The following is a 27,605-nucleotide window of genomic DNA, read 5'->3' as shown; positions in this document are numbered from 1 at the left end:
AGGCGCGAGGAGCGGGCCCATTGACAAGAGTGACTATCCAAAACTTTTCTCGGAGGAGCCGGGACACATCAAGGGCTTTGTCCATAAAATAATGCTCAAGAAGAGTGCCGTCCCAGTCAAGCATCGAGTGAGGCCAGTCCCAGCAACCGCAAGAGACACGCTCAGGAATCAATTGGACAAAATGAGAGTGGAGGGAGTCATTGAAGAAATTGAAGCGTCGGAATGGCTGAGCCCGGTCGTACTCATAAAGAAGCCCAACTCACAAAAGCTGAGAGTGTGCATTGACCTTCGCAGTTTAAACTTAGAAGTCATCACCGACAACTACCCACTACCGAGCATAAACAAACTCATTCTGTTGATGAAAGAAGCCAGAATATTCTCAAAATTGAATATGAGAAACGCATACCACCAAATACAATTGCACGAAGAGTCGAAACCTCTCACAGCATTCATCACACCATTTGGCACCTATCAGTTCACCAAGATGCCATTCGGCTTATCGTCAGCGGCATCAGCTTTCCAACGCATGATGGACGTCCTGCTACGGAAGGTCAGAAATGTTGCCTATTTTCAGGATGACATCCTCGTGTACGCAGGGGATGAACAGACACACGATGCCACACTGAGAACTGTCCTGACCAAGCTACAAGAAGCAGGTGTGAGACTACGCCATGAAAAATGCGTATTCAAAGCGAAAGAAGTCGAGTACTTGGGGTACAAAATCTCAGAAAAAGGGATTAGTCCCAAACAAAACTTGATGCATGCCATAATTAAAGCACCGGAACCCACCAGCAAAGATGAAGTAAGATCATTTCTCGGACTGGCGGAGTATTATGCCAAATTTATCCCCAAGTTCTCAGAAACCTCGGCACCACTCCGTGACCTCCTCAAAAAAGGTTCGGAATTCTGGTGGCAAGAACCCCAAAAGAAGGCGGTCGAAAGTATGAAACGGCACATCATGGAAGCGCCTTGTTTACAGCCATTTACCCAGAGTGGGAGACAGTCATCACCACGGATGCCAGTGAGTATGGACTAGGAGCCGTTCTAACGCAGAAGAAAGGAGACACAGAACATGTGGTAGCCTTTGCCTCGAAGGCTTTGTCCTCGGCGGAACAGAACTACTCCACCATAGAAAAGGAAATGTTGGCATGTGCATGGGCGGTAGAACATTTCAGAACATATGTGTGGGGCACGAAATTCAAATTGGTGACAGACCATAAACCCCTCATCCACATGCTCAGCCCGGGAGGCACAAAAGTGTCTACACCCAGATTGGCACGCATTGCAGCATTGCAGCAAAACTGCAGGAGTACACGTTTGAAGTGCAGCACATCTCAAGATGGAAGAACTCGCAGGCAGACTGCATGTCGAGACTGCCAGAGGGCAAAATCAAGGCCACCACGTTTCTACAAGGGGAGTGCACCCCCATCAAAGTGAGTCACAGGGGAACCAACCATGTTCGCACCGAAGATGGGCGCACGTGGAATCTGGAAAGAGTAGCCCTTTATCATCAGAGACAAGAAAGAGCGCGTACCCCGGAGAGATCACATGCGGAAGGAGGATTAGACTATGAGCGAAGGGAAGAACGCGAGCCAGAGAGGGACGACAGAGAGAGGGAAGGAACAGAGATGGAACCGGAAACACCTAGGTCTGAACCAGAACAGGAGCAGACGGAAGTTCGCACCGGAGAAGGTGGCCGACCCAGTAGGGAGCACAGAAGACCGGTGAGATACAAAGACTATGTCTTGCAATGAACTTCCTTTGCATTACCCAGGGGAGGTGTGTAGAGATATCGCGAGAGCCCCACTCTCGCGAGATCTCGCGGCCGCACCAAGACCGCCCCCGCGCGCGCCGCGCGCATTACGGGAGCGGCAGAGGACGCATCAGGACGCGTCCTGACGGCTCCTCCGAGATTTGGGCTTGGGGCCTGCACCACAAGGCACCCCAGCCCCCCAGCCCTGCAGCTGTTAACAGGCACGTTGCCTGGTTGTTTTGGCACGTTTATGTGCATATGTTTGCAGCAGATGTCGCCCAGTTAATAAAGGACATCGAGCTACACTACAGCCTCCTGTCATCTTTATAAGAGTTTACTACAACCACCTGATGAGGCAGTCGAAAGATACGTGATGGTCCTTCTTGCATCACTGGGCTTTGTGGGAGCACAGTTGTCAGGCACACAACGTGCCAAATACGCTTCAGCTGCTAGTTTGGCTCATTTAAAGTCTGATAACCAAGCCGCAGTGTGCAAGTAAATGGCTCGGAAAGAGAACTCCAAGGACCCATCTCAGCATATTCTGATATCATTTTAACACGCTCCAGCCGAGGTCTCAGGGCGGTTTTGGCTGTCCTGATATGCCTTTTCTCTATGAGCTAAAGCGTGGTTCGAGCTGGCTTGAATAGCACAGGCGCAGCAGAGATTATAGCCAGCGTGCAGGGCAATTTTTATTTGTATTTATTTCTTTATTTATTGTAAAGCGCATCTCACCTCGCGGCCTCAGTGCGCACATAAAACGGGACAAAAAACAAACAACACAGAAGGAAGCCAGCAGGAAGAAAATCAATCAAGAGAAAATCAAGCCTCTTGGGAGGATAGTTCAGGGGCAATGTGCTCGCCTTGGAAGCAAGACGACACAGAGCAACACAGGTTCGATCCCCGGGTCCGCGCTTAGAATCCTCTGGCTATTAAGCGCTTTATAAATAACATATCCTATCATAGCCAGCAGACCCACGCGCCAGGCTTTGACTGCCTAATCGGGCAATAGGGCAATGCCCAGAACAAAAACAGAAAATGCTAGTGTGGGACAGATTTGTTGGTCAAAGTGGGACAAATGTTTGGCCAAGTGAGCCATGTTCATAAGTTACTTCACTATTCAACTAGTAGTTTTGACCGGTGTTACTCAAATATTTTTTTTAATCCACAATTGGCATCACATTTTATCAAAAAACTCCCCCTTGGGTACTGTTCAAGCAGTCTGTCACAAAAGGAATGAATTGCCATTTTTTACGGTGGGCCACTTTTTCATTGGTGCCCGGGACCATTTTATGCCCCAGTCTGCCCCTTCCACGTGCACAACTCAAATGCTAGCTTAATAATTAGAATTTAACAAGATTGTCTTTAAGGATGGCTGAGCTGGGGGTGGAGGTGGACTCGGAACCAAAAGCGGCCCTGGAAATGTTATTGCAACGTGGTAGCAAGCCCAACACCTCTATACCTAGAGCTTGGGGGGTTCTCCTACAAGAACAAATAGTGATGTATTTTTTAAAAGTATTGCCCATATATAGGGAATAAAAAGTTGTAAAACACAGTAAAAAAAAAGACCCATAGCATTTGTTAAGATTGAGGAGTGACTTACTGGAAGCTTTACAACACATTCTTTACTTCAAGAGGATGCGGAGGGATGGAAGGAAGGGGGAAGAAACCCTGGGTACCCACTTATGATATGATATGATATGGCATTTATAACGCGCCTATACACAAGTGTTTCAAGGCGCGACAAGGCAAGGGAGGGGGAACAGAGGGAAGAAAGAGACAATGATTTTACTAGGCCAGGTGACATTGAGATCGCGCAAGTGCAGGGGGAGGGTAAAGGGGAAAGTTCGGGTGGGAGAATGGGGAGGGGTCAGTGCAGTACATGAGATCAACAGTAAAAAAAAAATGAATAAAAACAATAAGTAAAAGGTGCGACCAGCTGGTGGCAGGTGCAAGGGTGAGTGCAGACATCAGGTGTCAAGTGCAGGTAGTGGACTGTAGGGATAAAGAAACAGTCCACAAGTGCGGGGGTTGCCAGGGAGGCAGTGCAGGTGTGCAACTGGCGCGGGAGGGACCTGGGCCCGAGATCAGAGGGTAGCCAGGCGACCAGTGCAATTTCAGTTTCAGTCAGGAGTTCAGCAGGGGAGAGGAGGAGAGAAAGCAGAAGCAAAGAGGAGGGTCTAGAGGTGCTTGCTGAACCAGAGATGGTTCTCCTCAAGTTTCAGGGGGGGCAGGCCTATTGTGCAGAGACCCACCAGGAACTCTCCAGCGTTCCCCGTAGGCCAGCCCACTGCTGGCTGAGTGAGGAGGCGTGCTTGCACCATTCTCAGGTTTGAACAAACGGAAACAGGACTTTGCGCTATATAGATGTAAAGGACCTGCTGTTTTACCTCCGATGCTGGTTCAAGTAGCACGTGAACGGGCGGTAGCCGATTTCCACATTCCAGTATTCTTGCCATCGCTTCACGTGCTTGGAGTTCTTCTGGTTCTCTCTCTCGCAGGGCGGGATGTACGAGCACTGTGAAAAGAAAGAGAAAAACAAAATGGCGTCCATCACGAAGTGGAGCACTCGCATTTCACATACCCAGACTATACACTTACAATTGTCTCACTACTATCGGCTCACTATCGCAAGCCCCCGCTACGCTCCCTACACACATCCGTCATATCTTTCTTTTATAGCACACTCTTTTCCGCTCAATGTACTTCCTGCGGACTACGGTGCTGTGATCCTTGGGCAATACTTACATACCTGCCTACATTTGAAAATCAAAAACCCTGAGATGTATGCCGCGCCTATAGCCATACAAGACTCCGCCCAATTGCACAAGGCTCCGCCCCCATTCCCTACCCACATGTCAACAGAAAGTGAAACAAAACGTTGATTATATGTGTTAATTAAATAAAACAAATCAACTACGGTTTATACGTTTTATGCAACCAGTATTCGAATACTAAAATCCAAATACTGTGTAACATGTTGTAAATGCCATAGCCATTCTGGTCTGTTTTGTATGTAATGCCATAGCCATTCTGGTCTGTTTTGTATGTAATGTCTGATGTCATTTGAAGCGTGTCCCCTTTCTTCATTATACACTCGAGTAAATATATATACTTTTGCTTGACAACCTTTTTATACACTTGGTCAACAGAGCCATTTTAGGGTTTACTCCAGTAGCTAGATTTAAGAAAATGTGTACTTATGCGCGCATCGCGCAGAGTATTGCACGTGTGTGTTATTTGGCATTCGAGTGTTCATAAAATAAGCACAAGACGGCAGGGACGTCATTTCACCAAAATGCCAGGGGTAGCGGAAGTTACATCACACAACCCTTGACCCCCTGGTGACATCACAGAAAGTGATGTAATTTGACCCCACCCCAAAGTGATATCGTGGGAAGCGATGGAACGCAACCTTTCACCCGTTGACAAAACAGGAAGTGCTATCACATATCATTGTGCACTACACAAAATATAGTTACGATATCGCTATAATGTGATGTACATTTCATACAAGAATGGATCGCCATATGTGTCATTAAGATCAGTGTGTATAGGCCCAGATTACCAAATTACTGTGAATGCAAGCAGACGTCCATGACCAAATGATAATGATGTGTTCTTATATAGCACTTACGCTTAAGCGCTTTATATAAAAAATATACACCCAATATCACCCGACCTGTGTTGGTACTAATTTATCGACCTCAGAAGGATGAAAGGCTGAGTTGAGGCGTTTAAGAACAGACTAAATCAGTGACTCACCCCCTGAAGTGTGCCTGAAATTAACCTTTAATGAGTCAGTCTAGCAATTATTGTGTGGAATTCCAGAAAGACACATTATTTGGTATTCCTAATCTTTCTTATTTAGGGTCAGTGCTGAAAGTGTTAGACTTGTGGCACTCCTTTTCTTCTGTTTCTTCTTTTAAGGGTCTTTAACAAGATAGCCAGCCACTCCAGAACTGAAGAGCTACATGTTGCTGGCCACAGCCTATGAGCTTGCATTACAAAAAAAAATACAAAAAAAACTTGCTTTCTTTTTTTTTTCCTAGAGGTCGCAAGGGTGACCAGAGAGGTTGCAAGGGAGACCTCAGAGGTCGCATTTGCGACCTATGGCGACCCCTAAATGACGTCCCTGCAAGATGGGCGCCTTTAATGTACTGATAACAGTGCAGGGCTCCAGTTACAGATCCTGGCACCTTTACGGACTGGTGAAGTCACCCTCCTCTCTGCCCATTAATTTGTAGTCATTATTTAATACCTCAGGCTAATCAGTGGAGGAATCCGGAATACAATTGGGCAAGACAAGAGGTGAGCGAGAACAGACTGGAATGGCGGGGGAAGCTGAATATCTGTTTCAGGTGGCGAGGGGGGTGATGCGCAGCCTCGAAGGTCACTAAAAGAGGAGGTTACCAAAAGGAGGGAGAGCTCGGAAGCGGGACAGGAGACGACTGACAGATTTCAAATTCACAGCATTACTGGGTCCCGCCCACATCGCCACCCGATTGGCTTCTAGCAGCGGTCTTTTGTAGCCAATCGGATGGAGGCATGGGCAAAGCCGCAGCAACTGTGAGCCTGCAGCGGAAAACCTGAAGAGGTCACGCCCTTCCCCGGAGACCCAGAGAAGAGCGTAAAAACCCAGAGTCTCCGGGTTAAACCCACAGGTTAGGATGGTATGAGCACTTAATTCACCTTAACTCGGACAATGATACTCGCTGCGAGACTACTACTGTGGTGAACTGGTGGTATGTAAAAAACACAACAATAATAATGATCATTCTATCTCCTGATGACACCGATATCTGCACAAATGCATCAATTCCATAGCCAAACAAGCATTAACTAAGCCAATAAGCCTTGCTTTGTAAACATAGAAAGGTGTTCTTAGATAGCCCCCCATAGGACAGACAAATAGCCTTCCCCTACTTTTGCAAAACCATATCTATTGGCTGTGCCAATGATAGTTTAAATTGGAAACATTTCAGTTGGGAGCAGCATCAAAAACGCAGCTCAGGCCTCAGACCATGATGGGCTTGGCACAGAGCCTGCCTTTGCCTTCAGTACAACAGCCATGGACAGAGCTGGAGACCTTGCCTGGCTTACGTGGCAGCTATGTTATGATAGGTTATTTATATCACGCTTAATACCCAGAGGTTTCTAAGCACGGATCCAGGGATCGAACCTTTGCTGCTCCGTGTCGTTTTGTTTACAAGGTGAGCACGTTGCCGCTGAGCTATCCTCCCATGTCGCCATCGCGTGTATGGGGTTTTATGGCTCATTTCAATCACCAAATGATCAAGCGCAAGCCAACGATCCATAAGGCAACAAGATTGTTTCAGAATATATATCGGCCTTTACGAATGATGACTGCATGGTAGATATGTTTACCTTACAGGAAGGTTGAATACAGCAGGAGAAAGAGGAAAAGCAGAAACAGAGAGAAATGGCGGTACCAATGGCGAGTGAAATGAAGCAGTTAGAGCTGTGGAGTCCTCTTTTTTAGGGGGCTGTGTGGCAAAGGACTACTATAAATCTATAAGACAAAGAGAATACCGCAAAAACAGCTACCCGCTTACACACGTGCCAGGTGTGTCTAGTTGCACAACGTGCTACCTTTCATGTCGGTCAATTATTTGCGACACAAAACATAGAGAAATACATATTTTAATTCATGGATACAAAACACTTAGAAAAATGTGTATTAAAACAAGAGGGACAAAGATGCATTTTGTTTACACATAACATTCCATAAAAGAACCTATACTGAAAATCAACGAACACGTTGACGTTAATTGGACTTCACTACTGTATCGCATTGGTTTATCTCAGCAGCAGAAGCAGCCCCAGGTCTCGAAGCAAGATGTCTGCCCACGAGAGTCGTCAGTTTCCAAGTCTTTGAGAAGAAATCACAGTTGGGACCAGTGATTCCTGTCCGCATCTGTTCTAAAATCAAGGCCACACATGCCAAATAAACTATGAAAAGGAAATTAACCAATTAACTATTTCTGAAATTCCAATTTGGGAGATCTATATAAATCAAGTCCTGAAGACGGGTCCGACGCATGCCTGATAGCATTAAATAACTAGCTACTGAGCCTGTTTAACCATCTTTTGCCAGGACCCATAAACACACTCTTTGGTGTCGACAAAGTCAAGGACAGAAAAACTGACAAAGTCAAGGATAGTGAATTGTATCAAGGTTTCATTTAATAATAGGATGTCACCTTATATGTTTACTAACCTCACTACATCACAAGTATCTGACGAATGTGTTCAGTTCAAACCAACTGGTCAGACCACACGTCCTTTGCGGGTCCTGCTAAGGGATCTCCGAATTGGGCGCTAAGGGTTTAACAGCACCGGCATCATTACCGTTGACTGTTAACCCTTACTGCCCAACTCAGAATGAGGCCCTGTGTCTGAAAACAGCACCCGCGCTCATTATTCCTCACACACACCCTGCCCCCCCTGCATTCTACTAAGGCTTTAATGGCAACAAGAACATCTACTGTTACAGATGCCCTCCTGTACTGTCACTGGGGGACCTTCAGGCCCCTGACCCCCATGAAACGCTAGAGCCTTATACTAAATGCGGCTTTGGGGGAGGTGGGAAAAGATGCCAGGAAGGCAAGAAGGCAAGTCAGTTAGTCCTACTTGAAATGGGGAGGGGGAGTGCATGAAATTGACAGGTGAGGGAAGATGGCAGGATACAAGGCACAGTTCATTGTATGGATCCACTCTTCACATCCTGTAATGCTGGTCCGTGACACAGTTCTGGGATAGGAAGAGGCTCTTAGGGTCCTCCTCATACCAACAGATTAAGGATGTCCTCGTCGCTCTCAGCTATTCAGGATGCCTTCTTGTTGCGTATCAACTCCGCGTGGAAAAGCGTCCTGGTTGTGGATGATGCACCATCCCGCGTCCTGTATACCGCTATTATCAATGGGCCTCATTACGAGTCTCTCGGCACTGTATCTGTTTGGCAGTGAGTCTGTTGCTGCCACTACCCCCGCACTCCAATAATGACTTACTGCCAGATTCACCACACCGATGAATACTGGCTTATGCTGGCGGTAACTACTCCACTTTACCTCCAAATATTAGAGGATTTAAAAAGAAATGACCACCTGTGGTAAAAACCTCCAAATTCTAGGGCTCCAAAAATATCCCCATTTTACACGTAATCTGGTGGTAGTTCTGCCAGACCAAGTGGTGGTAACAGTAAATGCGTTTGGTAGGAATGTATTTATTTATTTACATTTTTATAAAGCACCACACGCCCGTGGGCCTCAGAGCGCACAATTCATGAGTAATCCCCCCCAAACTCGTAATGAGGCCCAACGCGGGATATTCACCTTCCTGTAAGTGCGGATGAAGCAGAGAGTTCATTTTTACAGGAAGATGAAGTCATTTTTCTCCAACTACCCTTCATACATGCACATCAGGTGGGGGTGGCGTGTCGTTTCTTTGCTCCAGCTGGGGAAGCAGCTGCAAGCAGGCACACGTGGGGTCATAACACCGAATCTAAAGTTAGAGTGGCGGGGAAGTTTAATCCGTTTCGTTATTAGAGCAGCTTGCCTTCTCCATGCAAATTATGAAACACCTTGCAGGTGCCTCTAAGATTCCAATTTTGCTTTAATGAAAACCCGGTGTGTCTAATCTGCAAACTCGTTGACAGTCATGGCACAGTGCAACGTCAAGGCTGCTTATTTACCGGGGGTTCATGAAGGCCGTCTTATGCATAATCCAGTGTCGGTCTCTTTCCTGCTTCCTGGTGCTGTGCATCGCTCACACCTGCCCTGGCACAGATGCCTCCAACAGTAATACAGAGGTGCAGGGGCGTTGCTAGGGGGGGCTAAGGGGGCTATAGCCCCTGATCTTTTGGTTGTAGCCCCGGATAGAATCTCAGGAGCTACAGCCAAAAGACTAGCTAGCCCCCAGTCCCGACAGTTCCGACATAAGCTTAGCCCCGGGTCTTTTCCAGACCTAGCAACTCCCCTGCAGAGGTGCCAGACGCCGCTGCTGTGCATGGCGTGTGCCAACCCGATGTTGGGGCAACAAAGGAAGAGAACAGAAGGCTGGCTCCCAAAAAGTTTCATCTTCTGAAGATCTGCTTGGGGCCTGCTGTGAAAGGGCACATCTGTAAGTAAATGTTCTTTGCTGCGCTGCAAAGTTGTGCCCGAGGAGAAAAGGAGTTCATGAAAAAGTGATGTAGTGGGTCGCTTGGAATGCTTTACACTTATTTTGATTTGTGCTCGCGAGAATAAATATTCAGCTTGGAAGGCACTGTTATGGGCGTGGGAGTGCTTTTTCATTAGAGTAATGCGGCATGTTGTGAGCAATACAAAAAACGGGGGGTGGGGGTCGTTTGCCATTTCAAAAAAGTAATGGGGGTAAACTTGCCATTACAAGAAAATGAAGGGGAAACGTGTTGCTGCAGGAAAATGAAGGGGAAACGTGTTGCTGCAGGAAAATCGAAGGGGAAACTTGCAGTTGCAAGAACATGAAGGGGAAACTTGCAGTTGTAAGACAATCGAAGGGGAAACTTGTCATAGAAAGAAAATGAAAGTCGAAAACTTGTTGCTGCAGGAAAATGGAAGGGGAAAATTGCAACTGCCAAGAAGGGTAAAACTGGCCCCTCCAGGAAAATCGACCTGGAAAACTTGCGTGAAATGTTGGGGCAGCAAAGTTTGCCATTGCAGGGGCGCATGATGTAACATAACTAGCTGTTGCCAGAAAGGGATAGCCAAAGGAAATAAAAACTGGGAAATGTGTGTAATGCTTGATGGGAACTAGGATTCCTTTCAGGTGGGCACAGTCAGTCGCCAGCTCATCGCAGCTCCTGCAGCAGGAATGCTATTTCAGCGAAATGCCAGGGGTTGCGGAAGTGCCATCGCATGACCCTTGACCTTTGATGACATCACAGGAAGTGATGTCAAATGACCTTTCACCGCTTGACAAAACAGGAAGTGACATCACATAGCACTATTCCCTGGTACACTAAGAAAAATATGGTTATGATATCACTGTAATATAACGTACAAATGATGTCCCTGTCCTGCAGTAAGGCAATCAAATACGTATTCTCGGGCCCAGGTCCCATCTCCACCAGTTGCACTCCTGCACTGCCTCCTGGCAACCCTTGCACTGTGAGACTGTTTCTGTATCCCTACAGCCCCTACTAGCACTTGACCCCCTTATGTCTGCTCTTACCCTTGCACTTGCCACCAGCTGGCCATACTTTCATTTATTGTCGTTATGTATGTGTATTGTTATCCTATGTACTACACTGCCCCCTCCCCCTTCCCTCCTCCCCTGCACTTTGGCAATCTGAATGTCACCTGGCCTAGTAGGATCGCTTGTCTGTCCTCCCTCTGTTCCCCCTCCCTTGCCTCGTCGCGCCTTGAAACACTTGTGTATAGGCGCCTTATAAATGCCATATCAAATCATATCATAAGCTAATTCTCACCAATAAAGAAGATCCAATACTTGATTACCCGCCAAACTGCTATACTTGTCAGTTATTGGGGTGACCAGTAGCAAGGGAATTACTGTGAATAAGGGACAGAGGGGCAGCTGGAAGAAGGTACCTAAAAAGGTGTGAGAGTTGCTGAGGGTGGGCTATCACAGCTGCGCCGCACCACACTTTTTAAGTCACGTCGCGGAATTAAAGTGTGGATATTGGAATGGCTAATGCCCTGGCCATGGGTCCCTCTGGAAGATGCGGTTCTTGTGAAATTGTGTTTGAGAAAGTGATAAACAAGGGATTGTGGTTCACAAAACCACTTTGGGCACCACAAGCCCCAAATGGCTTAGATAGTGCCGCGTCACCGGAAATGATCAATGCACGGATGGTCGAGGTCAGCTGTCGGCAGCGAATGAGCCGTATTCGGCCCCATTTGCGTCATCTTGTTTTGCTAATACCAAGAGGTTTCCAGATTCAATATCCATGCAAAGAAGTGCTACTGACGCTGGCACGCAGACCACTAGGAAGTAAACTGGACAAGATGAAGGCATCCCTGATTCCATCACTGCAATCAGAGCCAAAGCTCTTTCCATGAGGTCGAGTGAAATGCAATGGCACCACTCAACACCTCTAGTCTCCTGGGTAAGAAATGCATCCTTGGGGCGAAGCATGGCCCTTGGACATCAATGGCATGTCACAGGTGTGCCTTGGAAGTTGACTGATGACTTGCTGGCGATTTACTGACCAGGCTGGATTCCCTGAGCTGCGAATTCTGACCAAGAGTTCAAAATGATAACATAAAAATGTTTTGTGGGAACTTGCAATGGCTTGATCTAAGGGCGACAAATGAAATATTATAAACTAGAGGTCAAAGCTATGGCATAGAGATTTAATGCACCCCTCAAGGCACTGCGGACACCCGGGAAATCATACGATGGCAAAGAGGGTATTGCCTTCGAGATTACGACACCGAAAGCACCTGGCTTCCCATCTGCGATCTTACATGTGAGCGCCATTGGCATATACTTGGGTGGTGCTGCCAATTACCCAAGCACCAAGTGACCTAAAACAATACAACAGAGCTGATTTTCCAAGCCCATAGAGTGTTCGAACAGGTAAAGGTTTGCACCTGCTTTAGCACCTGTTTTAACACTCCTGAGCATTTGCATTTATTTGACAGGCGGAGCTGGGGCACCGGACAAAATGTCTTTTCTCGCTTACCTCGTATGATCCACCAGCTTTGAGTACCTACATTCAAAGCAATCCATGGGAAATACCTCCAGCTCTGCATGTGGCAGGAGTCCTTTTTGCTTCTTGGCACTATTGGGCTTTCACCAGGTTTTACGTGCATTTTTGCACTTTTTGTATGCTAACCAAGACGTTTACAGAGAGGGGCCTGAAACGTACATAGGTTCACATGTCGCTGCTCCCCTCCGTGCAATTTAGACTTCAAATAAAATGAGCCCAACGTTTTCACTTTTAGCGAGGAAATGAAAGAGTTGATGCTTCTTTCCAGTGATCACCCCCTGCGTCCCGCAGAGGAGTGGGCTGGATAAACATGTCAATGCTATGACTTTCATTCATGGACAGGGTTTTTACTCATGGAGTTTTTGCTGTCAATTTTTGGCTGAAAAAACTCATCAAAAAATATGGGGGAGTTGTAAGAGGAACGGGGGGCATGGTAATAGGTCGTAAAAAGTATGGGCATGGGGTTTTTGGTGGGAACCCCCAATAAAAAACAAATATTCAATGAGTTTTCTCAGCCAACAAAATGGGCAGCAAAAAACTCTGCGAAAACAAAAAAAAATAGCATTGGGCCCAGATGAATGCTAGTGCTCCACAGGAAGATACTGTTTTGTTATCTCTGTGTGGGCGCACAATGCAAGTGAAGTGGGCCAGTGAACTAAGCATTGACTCCCCACCCTACCTGAGAGTGGGTAACCCGCTCCCCACTCTTTCCTCCCCATTTGCTTGAAGATCCCTTCCTGCCAAATCGCATGCCGTCCTCTTGATCTGCTGCTAGCCGCTGCTTGTTGTTCCTCTGCTTCCCTCGCCGTGTTCTTCTCCCTATGATTGTAAAGCGCTATATTGCTTCCCGAAGCTAGGTTAGCGCTCAATACATACCATGGTAACAATGATAATAATAGTAATTGAAGACGTTCTCTAGAAAACAACCAGACAGGCTCCCATTGTTTTCAGACAGAAGACAGGTATTAAACAAAAGGTATCCTTAACGTATCGCCAAAGCTGTGGACAATGTATTTAACAATTGCTGGTCGTGTGCTGAACCTAATGCTGACTTTGTTCATTTAATCTTCAAATGTAAACAGGTTCACACTTTTTGGTCGATGATTTGGTCACGGTTGCAATCAATCTTTCATTTCTCAGAACCTCTAACACTCGCCAACCTAATGATTGGATCTCTTACTAACCCAGTTATAAATCATATTGACTCCCCTGCTCTGTTTAATCTGTTCATAAGTATTGCTTTTCATAACATATAATTGGAAGATGCAACTAACCTATCTAATAATACTTGGTGGAACTCTATTTGCTCCACTCATCGAATAGAAAAATGCCACACTTCTTCTTTTGTTGATATGCATAAATTCAACAGAAAATTGAATATTTTTGTTCAGTACCTCAACACTCATGATTAATTGTTATCAACTGCTCGTTATGCTATCCTTACCCTCTCCTTTCCTACTGTTTAATGTCCTGTCTTTGTCTCTATGATCCTCCCTGTTTTTGTCTTTTAAGTTACTTTTCAACTTCAATAAGTTCTTTTATGCTGATTTGCCCAGCATATTCTTGATCAATTGGATTTATTCTGATACATCAGATTATTTAATTGTTTAAGAATTGGTTTATCTGTTCTCACACCATTTGCTGTATGCTATTCTAATAAAAAAAGTTAAAAAAAAAAATGGAAGGTAAGACACCTGGGAGTAATGTGGGCGTTTGAGAACTGTTGTACAGTTGTACGGTCCATGATCCTAAAATTAAAACTGCTGAAAAGAGAAACTCCTGTACGGGTACGTATCGCACTCCATGTTGATGTTAGATAGCCACATGCATGGCCGCGCATCCGCTTGCATCTGCTATCATACACTAATGGTAGACACATCGCACAACAACTCTGCCATTAGAATGCAGCTATGTCCCACAACAAAAATGTGGTCTAGCTGCACACATAATCAGTCTCCTCCCATACTCTCGCGACACCCTCACAGCACCCATGCACGTGCCAGCTCGACATGGGTAGCTAGAAGCGGCTTGGCCACCCTACCTACCTTCGTATTGGCTAAAATGCAAACACACATTCTAAACTCATTTGACGAATTTCCCATGCCTTGGACTTCGGTTCCCCCAGGGCATTCACCTACAGCGCTTTGAGGACATACCAGTGGGAAAAGGCGATATACAAATGTCAAATTACATTGCATTACTTGCCAAGGGAAACCCATTCTTTAATGCAAGGTGTGCTTATTAACATATGCCTAGACCACTGCAGTGCCTTGCATGTGTGGTACCACCGTCAAGGGCTACACATAATGCATTAGTTAGATTATCGTCTTTGTCAGGAAAGCAGAGAACCAGCATCTACGTTTGCCGGGAGCTGTTGTTGCTTCCCAGTACACCTGAGGATATCATTAAAAATCCTGTTCCTGCTGTTTATCTATGGGACACAATACACAGACAACCCACATGACAGCTAGACTCAACCGACAACGGCCATCTTTTTGTGGCAAAGACAAATGACAAACCAAGGACGGGTGATTCGCCATACTTGCCCTGTGACTGTGGAACACTCTGCCCCTGGCAAAAAACCCTGGTCCTCCGACAGTCCAGGCAGAGGCAAAATCCCACCTGTTCTACCATCCATGCAAGAATGTAAAAAACAGTACAAAGTCCTTTCAGTGCCTGCATTCCATCGAATGTGCTCATCAAATTTTTTAGGGGGTGGAAAGGGCAGATAAGGGTTTGGGCGGGTAGGCAATACCAAAAAATAAGTGTGGAAGGGGTGTTTGGGGGGAACGTCCCCACCACCCCCGAACCCCTCCCAAAAAAAACGATGAGCATTTTTTGATGGAATGTGCACGTTAAAATGACAGGGGATGAAATTACAGCGATGAAATGACATGGAACCCCAAAAAACATCACTCAGGTGATATAAAAACAATCACACTGTAAGAAATATGGGCAATGCCATACTTAGACCGCCTCCTGCTTCTGTTTGTAGCACCCGGAAGCCGATTACTTCACAGTACAGGCTAGAAAATAAATACACTTCTTTTTTTTTTTTTAAAAAAAGATATATTTTTAGACCAATTTCAAAAACCTTTCAAGTTGATGTTTAAGAAAGCAAGAAATTCAGTATATGTAAAACCCTGAAGCACAACATGAGGGACCAACCAACTAAACACAGTTTCAACCTAATCATACAATAAAAAAAGACTTACAGTACAAGAGAGACCACCAGCCTGTAGCCAATAGCACCAAAGTACATCATTCAATTTGAACACAATGAAATTGCATGGTTTACATCTGACAAGGAAACATCTTAACATGTTGAAAGTTATGGAGCAAGAAGGGGCGGGTGCCATTTTAGTCCAGTTTTAAATTCAAGCAAAATCCAAGATTTTATACCTTTTTTGGACTAACTAAATACGTTGCTGGACTGCCCATGTGGGCGGGACAAAGACTGATATGCAAATGGATATTTCCCATCTGTGAAAGGTACAGTGAGCAAAAAGCGTGTGCTGAAAACTCTCATCTCAGAGAAGGTTATCATGCCATGTTCTTTCTGGAGAGGAGTGCCTGCTTCCTTTTTTGTAACTAAATACTATGCGTAGATGTTAGTTCCATAAGCTTTCGAAGATCCAGAAAACTCTTAATCAGATGGTGGTCACAAAACAAATGGCTGGAGGGCACCAAGTGAAATTTGGAGGGGTTCTACGGACTGTGTTTGCAATACAAAGCTTTTCTGTAACCTCGGCTATATCCACAAATAGCCGACATCTCAAAGCAAACTGCGTCACAGAAACAGTGTGTGTTGTGTCGGAAAAGAGAGAGGGCAGAGGAGGTGAGGAGGCCATCTGGTGAGTGGGGGGAGTCGGCACAGATGATGGGGGAACGTGGTGAGGGCCTGTGGGGGCAAGAAAGCATTTCTTTTCCTGGATTTTTTTCCAATATTCATGCCTATAAAAACTACAGATAGCCGCAGCTATCTGTAGTTTATACATAAAATGACTACAGATAGCCAAGGTTATCTGTATTCTGCACTCGCGGCTACAGAACTAAAGTTTAAAAATATATATATATATATATTGACTGCTAAAGTGACCTTAGAGGTGAAAAACCTAATAAATGAGCACAAGTTAAAAGACCACTTAGAGCAACATGGCCTGGGGGGCAGGCACCTTCCTTGTTTTGAAGCTAAGCAGAGTCGATCCCGGTTACTGCATGGATGGGAGACAGTCCATAGTCTCGGATGCCATGTGTTTTCTTAGTTTTAAACATCTCATAACACACTAAGAAAAACACAATATTTGTAGCCTCCCAGTCAAGATGGGGGAATAATGCCACAATTGTACACTTATTGGATTTATAAATTTGAGTGACGCTATTGAATGTGTACTTTTCAAGTTATCTTTATAAAGCAGGGTATTGTTGCAAGCCAGACATGTGGGTGAGGAGGGGAAATGATGAGAGAACAAGTAAGTCATGAGTATTTTCACACAATGCAGCAAGAGAGTTTGCAATCCTGAACACTGGTGCAGTTATTTGCCCATGATTGTGGCCGATTTTAAGGGCACAAGTAAAAGGCAAATGTGGGTGGAAAGCGTAACTTTATTTCAGAGGGCAGACGCAAACCCTAGGTTTTTTTTTAGGTTGGCAAGCTTGCTCAAGAATCTGGCTACCGGGATTTTACTCAGGTTATCACATTCCCGCTGCAGACGCTTACCCACAAGACCACAAGCACTTCTTTCATATTGGGATTTGACTACCAGGGAATACTTCACGACAGATTGCTGGGTTTTAAAGGAGAACACCATTTATACTTTGCCAGCATATTTATTGAAACATTTCCTCTCTAAGGTTCTTTTTCTGGTGTTCATTACTTTTTTTAAACGTCCAATGTTATTTTGTCTTGTGCACTTTCTTCTAAGGGGAAGCTAAAATGAACTACATTTGTATATTTTATTTTAAGCTATATGTTCACTTACTGTGTGTGTATTCATGGATGCCAGTTTTAAAATTTTGCTTTGGGGGCAAATGTACCTGGGCATATGTTATTCTTGCAGCATGTCATTTTTTTCACTTTTCGTGCAGCTAAATGCGGTTAGTTGGGGTTGTGCTATGTATCGCAACAGTCAACAAAAGACCAGCCATAAAACAAGGCACTTCAAGCATGCTGCTTAACCAAAGTGTGTGATCCATGGAAAATAATTTAATCTCACGGTGCATTGCCTAAAACATTGTGAGTTCTGAAAGCCTGCACTTTTTTTACATAACAATACCACTGTCAAAACAGGTCAATATCAGTTTGTGATTGATGAACGTCTTTGAGCGATGGGTTGTTTTAAAATGTAGAGTGGCCATGCCCACAGTCATCAGATTTGCTAGTGTTCGGTTGTTCCCACTGGCCATGGCCAAAGGCAAATGGCTAGTGGCCTGGTAGTGTTCTAAAAATCTATGCAATAGCAAAACCGTTGAAATTCAAGGGAAAAACTTTAGTTGCACGGATGTTAAGGTGGGAATTTAAAGCAACAAAACCCCTGAAATTCAGCTAAAGCCACCTTAACTTTGCACCCCCTGTTGCACAGCCTATGACCACAATGATTACATCACAGACGACATCACCAATGACATAACTGATAACATTACTTCTGACATCACTAAAGACATCATCTATGATCGCATTGATGGCATTGCTAACAACATCATTTTGACCACACTTACGTTTGTACATATGTGATATTAGCATTTTAGAATAGTCCATAACAATGAGTAGATTGTTTAAAACAGTAAACAGCTACATATGTATCCTATCACTACTTGTAAAGCTTTCCTTTGTAGTACTTTTGGCAAAAGATGATATCTGAATGTTGCTGGTTGTGCCACATGTTCACAATAATATAATCTGTATACACATAAAAACATTTTTTTAAATAAGTAGAAAGAGACACATATTGAACCCTCATTATTTACTACGTTTTAAAATAAACATGTAAATACTCAATTGTTTTATTGTAAGAAAAATGGGTACACGTATCATTTTCTAAATGACACGAGAAGTGCTTTAAAACAAGGAAAAACTGTATTAGGATATAGTTTCCGATTTCCATACATAGGTATTGAAAAAAAGTGATTATTACTCTAAATTTATATATGTATAAAAAAGAAATGAAGTTTTAAAATTCAACATTTGCTTGACAACATGTACATAGATGTATATTTCTTTCTGTGTGTTTTTTGTAAGTGGTTAACCTGTTACAATTGAAATAAAACACACACTATATTAAGTAAAAGTAATCTTTAAATAGTATCCAATCTTTGAATACATTGACATTTGTGTATGTCATAGATGATGGCATTCGTGATGTCACCAGTGATGTAATCATTGTGGTCATAGACTGCGCAACAGGGGGCACTAAGTTAAGGTGGCTTTAGCTGAATTTCAGGGGTTTTGTTGCATTCTCACGTTAATGTCCCTGCAACAAAACTTTTTTCCTTGAAAAAAATATATAAATAAATATATATATATAGAAACCGGTCGGAGGAGAACACCTGTGGCTGAGAAGGTTTACTGTGCAGGGAACTGGAGTGTGCCCCTCTCCTCCTCTTTTTTTCACCACATTTGTAAGTTTTCTGAAGGGTGGAATCTTCAGAAATCTAATAGGGTGCTGCACCGGGGTAATTTATGCCCAACTTTGGAGTGCCTCACTGTAGGCTACTCCCCCCCTTTCCCCACTGTGGGATTGGGTGTGAGTCTGTTCCTTGCAAACCTGATGACTACAGCTACCAGAAGTCCTTGCAGCAGAATCCTCACTAAGTGTTAACACCTGCACTTGCTGTGAGCTGCAAGTTAAGACAGCCTCCCTGATGACGTGTATTGGCACAGAAACCGGTCGGAGGAGAACACCTGTGGCTGAGAAGGTTTACTGTGCAGGGAACTGGAGTGCGCCCCTCTCCTCCTCTTTTTTTCACCATATATATATATATATATATATTTTCAATATATATATATATATTGCCTGATTTATTTGAATGTTAAAAGTTTGGTATTGCCTGTGTTTTGTACATATATATACATCCACTTAAAAAACTTTAGTTAAGGTTTAGTTACGGTGTCCACTGTATATTTTACATTACCAATCCACCAGCCATGTCCTTCGGCCACGGACTTCAGCCATTGCCACTGTATATTTTACATTACCAAGCCACCAGCCATGTCCTTCGGCCACGGTCTTCAGCCATTGCCACTGTATATTTTACATTACCAAGCCACCAGCCATGTCCTTCGGCCACGGTCTTCAGCCATTGCCACTGTATATTTTACAACATTGCCAGTCCATTAGCCATGGCCTTCGGCCATTTCCACTGTGTATTTTAAATCACATCCGTCCTTCGGCCATGCCCACTCTATTGTTTTAAACACTACCAAACCACTAGCCATGGCCCTACCTCACTGTAGCTGTAGAAAAAAAATCTTTATTTTTTATTTTTCCCATTATCGCCGGTGTAATCACAATGTACTACAGAGCATGGTTATTTGTAGTCGTCGGATACCCGCAGTTTTAGGGAAAAACAATGAACAAAGAGTGCTTCCCTGCCCTCACAGGCACTCACCAAGTGTTCCCATCTGTGCCTGCTCCCCCCACCCTCCTCAAGGCCGTTTTCTTTTAATTAAGAACTTGTGGTGGTGCTTTAATGTGCAGACAGGGCCTACCTAAACTGGGCCTTAGTGTTCTGTATGCATACCCCTTTCTATTTCGCCAGTCCTGTATCGTCATCAAGCTCATGGGTGGACTGGCCATTAAACAGGTCAGATGTTCGCCCGGTGGGCCAGCAGCATCAAAGACTCCAGGGATGCTCCCTTGTGGGTGATCACCCAAACCCACCTTCACTCTCAAGCAGAGAGCTGCCTCCCCTGAAACAAAACACTTACAGAGACACATTAGCATAACTCAAGGGTCTATGTGACCTTTTGCAGCCACTTCCTCCGAGAGTCACCAGTATAAGCAGAGGGGTGGTCACAAGTCAGCCACATCTACACAACTCATGTCCACATGCTGGAAAAATAGCTCACTGTGTTTGGTGCTTGCAGTTGAGGTTTGTGCCAACAGTGTGAATAACATGCCCACACAAGTTCTTCTTTCTCAGTACAAATATACATTAGCATCAGTTCTGTGTGGCATGGTGAGAAGCTCGTTATAAGATAAACTATTAACAGTTATGTGTATTTTTACCATGGCCTGTACACACTGCCTTTGTTCGGTTCCATGTGATATAATCGCGGCAAAAATTGCTGTGGTAACAAAATATCGTGGCAGAAATGCAGCCGTTTTTGCGCCGCAGTCCATGTAAGACATGCGGGGGACACCCCCGCCACCCCTGCTCCCCTTAAATGGTATAACGAGGCACACTTTTACCAGGTCAAACGGCGGCATTTTTGCCGCAATATTTTTTTACCGCGACATTTTTGCCGCGATTATATTACCTGATACCCTTTGTTCGATTATTCAGAGTGAAGTGTTTGAGAGAGAGTGTCACTTCACCACATGGTGATACAAAGCCAAGCTGGCAATGGGTTTAGAAGTCTTTTATTGTGGCAGAGTGTCTGAGCATGGAGGCTTTTACAGTGGTGTACAGGGAGCCATTTTGAATGTGTTTGAGCTGGGCCGGAGACCCATAGTGCCTGGGCTGCTGGTGGTGTCCCAGTCTGCCCATGATATGGACCTCATGCCAGGGTCCCGTTGCACACATCATAGCCAAAACAAGTTTGGATGGTCTGACCTTGGAAGCTGTTTTCAGGCAAGTGAATGGTTGACATTATTGTATTAAAGATTTCTGTTTTTGTGCTGTAAATAACAACATGATGTTTAGCTTGTTGAAAAGATAATGGAACGAAATACCATTAGTAAAATGATGTTGTGCTCCAGCCTAGTTACTCTTGACAGGAGGCAGAGAATGGGTAGGATGTGAGAGAGAGAGTGCACAACAAGCGGCACAAGAATTGGCAAAGCCAACCGTTTCGGCTTTTCTGTAGGTATGGGATAGACATTTTCTAGGCACTGATATAATGAAACTACTTGGGCATAAGATCACAATAGCCGGAAAATTGAGTGATTCCCTGGGCATATGATGTTAGTACCTGGCAAATGCTTATCTAATACCTCAAGCCAAAACTGTTGGCTTGGTTGGTGCTTGTTTTTAACAGGATTTCCGTGCAAGATAGAGCTATAAATCAAGTGGCTGTTAGCACACTTGGTTAAAACATTTATATTACACCTGTAGCCATTTACAGCTGCAATTAATCCATTTACTTTCAGCAGACTACTTAGAAAAAAGACTGGTAGGCTAAAAGTTGATGTTACTGTTTGAAACTGGGCACCCAAAGAGATCCCAGGAGGATGTGTTAAGGATTGGGTGGGACAGGTAGTGGGTGGGAATGGCTAAAGGGATTAACATGGACACAAGCAATCAATGGGTGGGTTAAATAACCAAACAACACCCACAAGCAGTGTGTTCATCCTCACATGTCACCACCCTTGTACCTGTACTACAATGCAATAGTTTTGGTTTAGAGGTGGCACAAACTAAAAATATTTTGAATGTGAGAGAGAGAGCTAAGACACTGACTATGGACACCCCCTAGCTGTGCTCAGGATCATTCTTTCATTTATTGAAACGGCTGTATTAATAGGAAATATATATTTATAAAGCAGCAGACAATCTCCATTGATTGCTATGAATGAGCAACGGAACTGGCGGGTGAGTGTACCGATTCTGTGGTGGTTGACATCCACCAAATGTGGGTGAGTTTGTCAAATGAGAAAGTATATCGTGCCTCCTATTACAATGAATATGTGTATATTGGCCTACGCCAAGCTGCTAACAAGTCGCTTGCGAAGAAATCCGTGTTGCAAGGTCCTGACCTTAAAATCAATGAAAGCTGCCATTTTAGGTCAATCCGCCATTTTAGGTTCGCTTTTGTAAAGTCACCCTGTGAGTTAAAATGGTGGACGATGTCATTCCGAAATACAACATGGCCGTCTTGACCTCTGCATGTAGCTAATATGTAACTTGCCTGCAGGCCACTTGTTGAGGTCGTGAACTGAGACCTTTTCCTTCGTTGACCTGTGTGTAAAGGATTACTTGTGCAAAGAAACTAATCCGCGAGCATATGTTGAGAACAATGTATTCAAATACTGAACATAGAACACTTGTTTAAACTACATTGTATTAATGTTTGAGAAGATCTGCATGGGAAATCCAAGAATACACAGTTGCCGTGTAGGCTTGTTGATATATGTATTAAAAGCAAACCAGTTACATGTGGATATGCGAACTAGGCATGAACCCTAGATCAGTAATGTATTAGAGGAGTATTAACCCGAAGGAGGGTTGGACATTGTGTTTGCAAATAGTATAAAAGAGTCATGAATTCTAATGTACAGCGTCTCTCACTGAACACACAACCACGCTGGAGTTCGCTGTGTTGCACTGAGGGCCGATAGCTATCTGATTTTGCTCTGTTCTTCGTAACTGGATTCAGCATAAAATAAAGTACTTTGTATGTTCCTTTGTAACCCGTGTTCGGTGTATTTCCTTTTGGGGTACTCAGCCTCGATATTTTGATTTTGTTTTCACAAGTTGTCCAGTATGTCCTGTAATCTAGTTTCGTCCACCTCTGGACTACTGGTAGCCTCATCCTACTTAGAGCCGCATGCCTTCTGTACTGATGCTTTACTCGGAAAAGAGAGGCAGACTCCGAAGAATAGAAAAGGAACATTGCAATGCACTTCCTTTCTGCATGTGTACAACCAAGCTTGGATATAAGAGAGAGACCCGAGAACAAAAAGCAATTTCACTGCAAAAAGCATTTCAATGCACTGTTTCGAGGGTTGCGATGCAACTAAAATACCGTTCATTTTGGGACACCCTCTTTATTTTATTATTCTGCATCATGCTCTCTGCTAAGGGTTCCAGAAACTCCTTAAATACGTATCATTTTGTGACACCCTATTTTTCTTATTATTCTGCATTATGCTTCTAAGGGTTGGAGAAACTCCTCTTTATCTTATTATTCTGCATTATGCTTCTAAGAGTTCAAGAAACTCCTTAAACACCTACCATTTTGTGACACCCACTTCATCATATTATTCTGCATTATGCTTCTAAGGGTTTGAGAAACTCTTTAAAAACCTAGCTGACACCCACATTATCATATTATTCAGCATTATGCTTCTAAGGGTTCAAGAAACTCCTTAACACCTAGCCTTTTGTGACACCCCCTTTATCGTATAATGATGCATTATGCTTCTAAGGGTTCGAGAAACTCCTTAAACTCCTAGCGTTTTGTGACACCATCTTTGGCTTATTATTCTGCATTATGCTTCTAAGGTTTTGAGAAACTCCTTAAAAACCTAGCGTTTTGTGACACCCACTTTATCATATTATTCAGCATTATGCTTCTAAGGGTTCGAGAAATTCCTTAAACTCCTAGCGTTTTGTGTCACCCACTTTATCATATTATTCAGCATTATGCTTCTAAGGGTTCGAGAAACTCCTTAAACACCTAGCGTTTTGTGACAGCCTCTTTATCTTATTATTCTGCTTAATGCTTCTAAGGGTTTGAGAAACTCCTGAAATACCTAGGATTTAGTAACACCCTCTTTATCGTATTATTCTGCATTATGCTTTTAAGGTTTTGAGAAACTCCTTAAACACCTAGCGTTTTGTGACAGCCTCTTTATCTTATTATTCTGCTTAATGCTTCTAAGGGTTTGAGAAACTCCTGAAATACCTAGGATTTAGTAACACCCTCTTTATCGTATTATTCTGCATTATGCTTTTAAGGTTTTGAGAAACTCCTTAAACACCTAGCGTTTTGTGACACCCCCTTTATCTTATAATTATGCATTATGCTTCTAAGCGTTTGAGAAACTCCTTAAACACCTAGTGTTTGCTGACACCCTCTTTGTCTTATTATTCTGCATTATGCTCTCTGCTAAGGGTTCAAGAAACTCTTTAAATATCTGCCATTGTGTAACATCTTCTATCTTATTATTCTGCAATATGCCATGTGCTAGAAGTTCAAGGAACCAATGAAAATAATTTTGAGTTGGCGTTCTTTCATTTTCATCCAAAACATTATACAGCTTCTTGACTGATACAAGGATCGATACTAAAGCACGTACATAAAAAGTGCAGCATTTTCCCTTTGAGGAGATCCTTATTGTCAGTATATGCCGCAGTGTTTTTATATCAGACCCTCGCCAGCTCCTCGTTTCTGTTTGAACTGTGCAGCTCTCCTGAAGCCTAAGGGTATTGACTACAGAAAACCCTCCAATTAACTTCACACATTTTATATGGCAATTTGAGGGGCCTCCGCCTTGTCTTACATCGTCCATGTTATTTAAACCCAGGGTTGTGCTTCTGAGAGCTCGCTTTATTTGCTCACAATTGACATTTTTCTCCAATAGTGGTTAAGAATTGGTGACAAGGCAGGTGCTCTGTTGCCAATCAAGTTTTCCTGCATTAGCTTCTCCAAACACACATTTTTATTACTCCATCAATCTTCAGGGAGGCTGTGTTTCTTTGCTTTTTCAGGCGTGTCGTCATTTCCTTTTCAGGTGTGGCAAGTTAATTGACTCTAAGAATTCTGCTACTTGTATTTTTCGCACTTAAATTTCTTGCAGGTGGCTGGAAACAACTCCCTCCATAGCACAAATCTTCCCCTTGATGGGGGAGGAAGGGAGCCATGGTTGTGGCTCTCCATTGTAAGGCATGATGGCCCTGCTGCTGCTGCCTTTTGAGCCCGGGACTCCTGGAACAATGTTTAAGAATTGGTGACAAGGCAGGCGCTCTGTCTTTTTTCGAAGACTTATTTGTCTCTCGGCACGAGTAATATCAAGTCTCAGTCATGCTAGTTGAATTTTCTGGCAATGATTGCCCTTAACGAAGGCTCAGTGTCAGGCGGGGGTCAACAGACTTGTGTGTCGTTTCCACCTGGAAATGTTGGGAGAAGACCGGGACTTCAAATGCTTTGGGCAGAACCTCTTGGAATGAGCTAAGGCTGCCGAACTGAAAGATTGATAGAGTTTCTTACCATATTCAAATGTTGAATGCCTTGCTTGCAGCATCTGAGGCACACAATATCCTCCTTAGCTAAAATGCTCGAAAAAAGCACCCCATGAAAGAAAGGGGGCCCCTTTTGTAGGAACTACAAGTTTCATTAGGAGTTTGGTGGCAATTGGTGGTGAATCTACTGATTTATTGGCTGATAATTTACTGTTACTGCCACATGGTCCTGTGGTATTATCACAGGATTATCTGGCAGATATACCACGAGTGGTACTTCCGCATGGTAAACCTGCCAAGTTCTGGAGCTAAAGTGGAGAATTCACCAAAAGCATTTTGTTGGACGTTAATCTTCCACTTTTCCTCCAAGCTCTGAATTCAACAGTGCAGTCTGAAATACCCTGTCTCTTGAGCGCAAGTTCTGAGGGGCCTTGTTGCTTGGGGTCACTTGACTACCTTCCAGATTGTGCACAATGACAGGGCAGCAGGAGGAGTCAACCCCTTTCAACCCTGAGGCTTTTAACACCCAGGAACGGTCGGGCCATCTCCCCAAACTGCAGGCTCACCTCCGAGAATTATGCGAGGTGGAGACAGTGCGGACACTGGTCCAGGAGGCACAGAAGTGTGGAACCACAGACACCCAAGGAGGCAATATGGGTATTCGGAAATGGAGCCGGGAAGACAAGAGCAAGGAACCCTAGCAAGGAACAGAAGAGCTGAGGGTAAACAAGGAATACCAACTGAGGAGCAGAGCGCTAGGGTTAAAGCAAAGGTCTTCAACAGAGAGAGAGAGAGCAAAAGGGTAAGTATGAACCAAAGTACCTCCAAAGTTGCCGGAGAGATGGCAAGGGAGCCAGCCTATCTTAAGAGCAGAAGAAAGCCAGAACAAGGAGCAGAGAGGCAGTAGGAAACTAGAAGGCCAAGGAACAGGAATCAAAGAAAACAGCTCTGACCTGGAAAAGAACGTTGAGACGCACCAGAGAGAAGTGGCGCCTTCCTTATTTGGCATGTCGCGTCCACCAGGAGTGTAAGTCATGGCACGTTGCTGTGATACCTGCCCGTGAAGTCATGGTCCCATAGGGTGCATCCCTGGATGTGCCGGCATAATGGCAATAGCCGGGGCAGGATGCCAAATGGGCACAGGTCTCCCTGGTGCCATCCGGTGTCCAAGAGCCTGGGAGGGTCTGTCTTTGCTGATCTCAGTGAAAGCGGCACCAACGATGATGCAGGCACCAGCCTGTAACAGGCAATGGATGGTGGCACTGGGCGCAGTGCTTGATATACAGTAAAAGTGGCAGTAATTATGTTACTGGCTGTAAGGGTTGTAATGAGGCCTTTAGCATAGCAGTACACCTTGGTTGCCTCCTCTACATCTCTCAAGACGTAGCTATCACAGTCCAGGGTCTCTTTATTACAGAGATGTCTTAAGTCGGTGGCAGTTCAGTTTATTACTATATATATGCAGTCGCTCCTGAGCAGATACTTCTTGACTTGAGGTGCTCATCAGCAAACTGCTCAGTAAAGAGCAATCAGAAAACACAGTTGCGATATCTACACTAGGGTTTCCTTAATGTCAAACAGCAATTTACCCGGATGTTATGAATTGGCTATCGAAGGCCATTGAGATATGTAAAGTTAAGAAAATAGGAGAACAGGAATTGTGCTGAATCGTTGGCCATGGCAACAACACTGAAGCTTAAAAATGGGCAACTAGCAAGTCACACAAACTGGGGGATTGGATTGTCGATACGTTATTTTGGGTAACTTTGAGAGAACATCATATACATATTCAGATAAACTTAACATTCATGATTTAATCTGCCCACAGTTAGAAAAGTGAGCACAAAATATGTTATGCCAACCCTCAGTGTCTGGGGCAAGGGGGATAAAGGGTACACAGACCGCAAGGAATAGAGCTGTGGCAGCAGTGTCTGAGTTAAAGCATGGACAAAAGACAGATTTGGCACCTACAAGCTCACTAATGGGCATTCGACATTACAGGAGACTCCTTTACCCCTTCTGTAGGAGGAAGGCGCAAAGAAACTACACTTCCCAGCAAGCCCTTGACCTAGCACC

At 44.3% G+C, this 27,605-nt stretch overlaps 1 protein-coding gene across 1 annotated transcript in view; it reads right to left on the bottom strand.

Moving 5' to 3' along the window:
* The window catches only part of KCNMB4 (potassium calcium-activated channel subfamily M regulatory beta subunit 4), a 232,475-nt gene that overhangs the window by 23,217 nt on the left and 181,653 nt on the right, over positions 1 to 27,605 (bottom strand). Inside the window, exon 2 of the mRNA XM_069628244.1 lies at positions 4,141 to 4,268. Coding sequence (XP_069484345.1) covers positions 4,141 to 4,268 — 128 coding nt within the window. The remainder of the gene's footprint in view (positions 1 to 4,140; positions 4,269 to 27,605) is intronic.

This window comes from Ambystoma mexicanum, chromosome 12 (assembly GCF_040938575.1).
Source record: "Ambystoma mexicanum isolate Mex_15411 chromosome 12, UKY_AmexF1_1, whole genome shotgun sequence".
NCBI lineage: Eukaryota > Metazoa > Chordata > Amphibia > Caudata > Ambystomatidae > Ambystoma > Ambystoma mexicanum.
The sequence above is the reverse complement of the archived record's forward strand: the minus strand, read 5'-3'. Positions and strand labels throughout refer to the sequence as shown.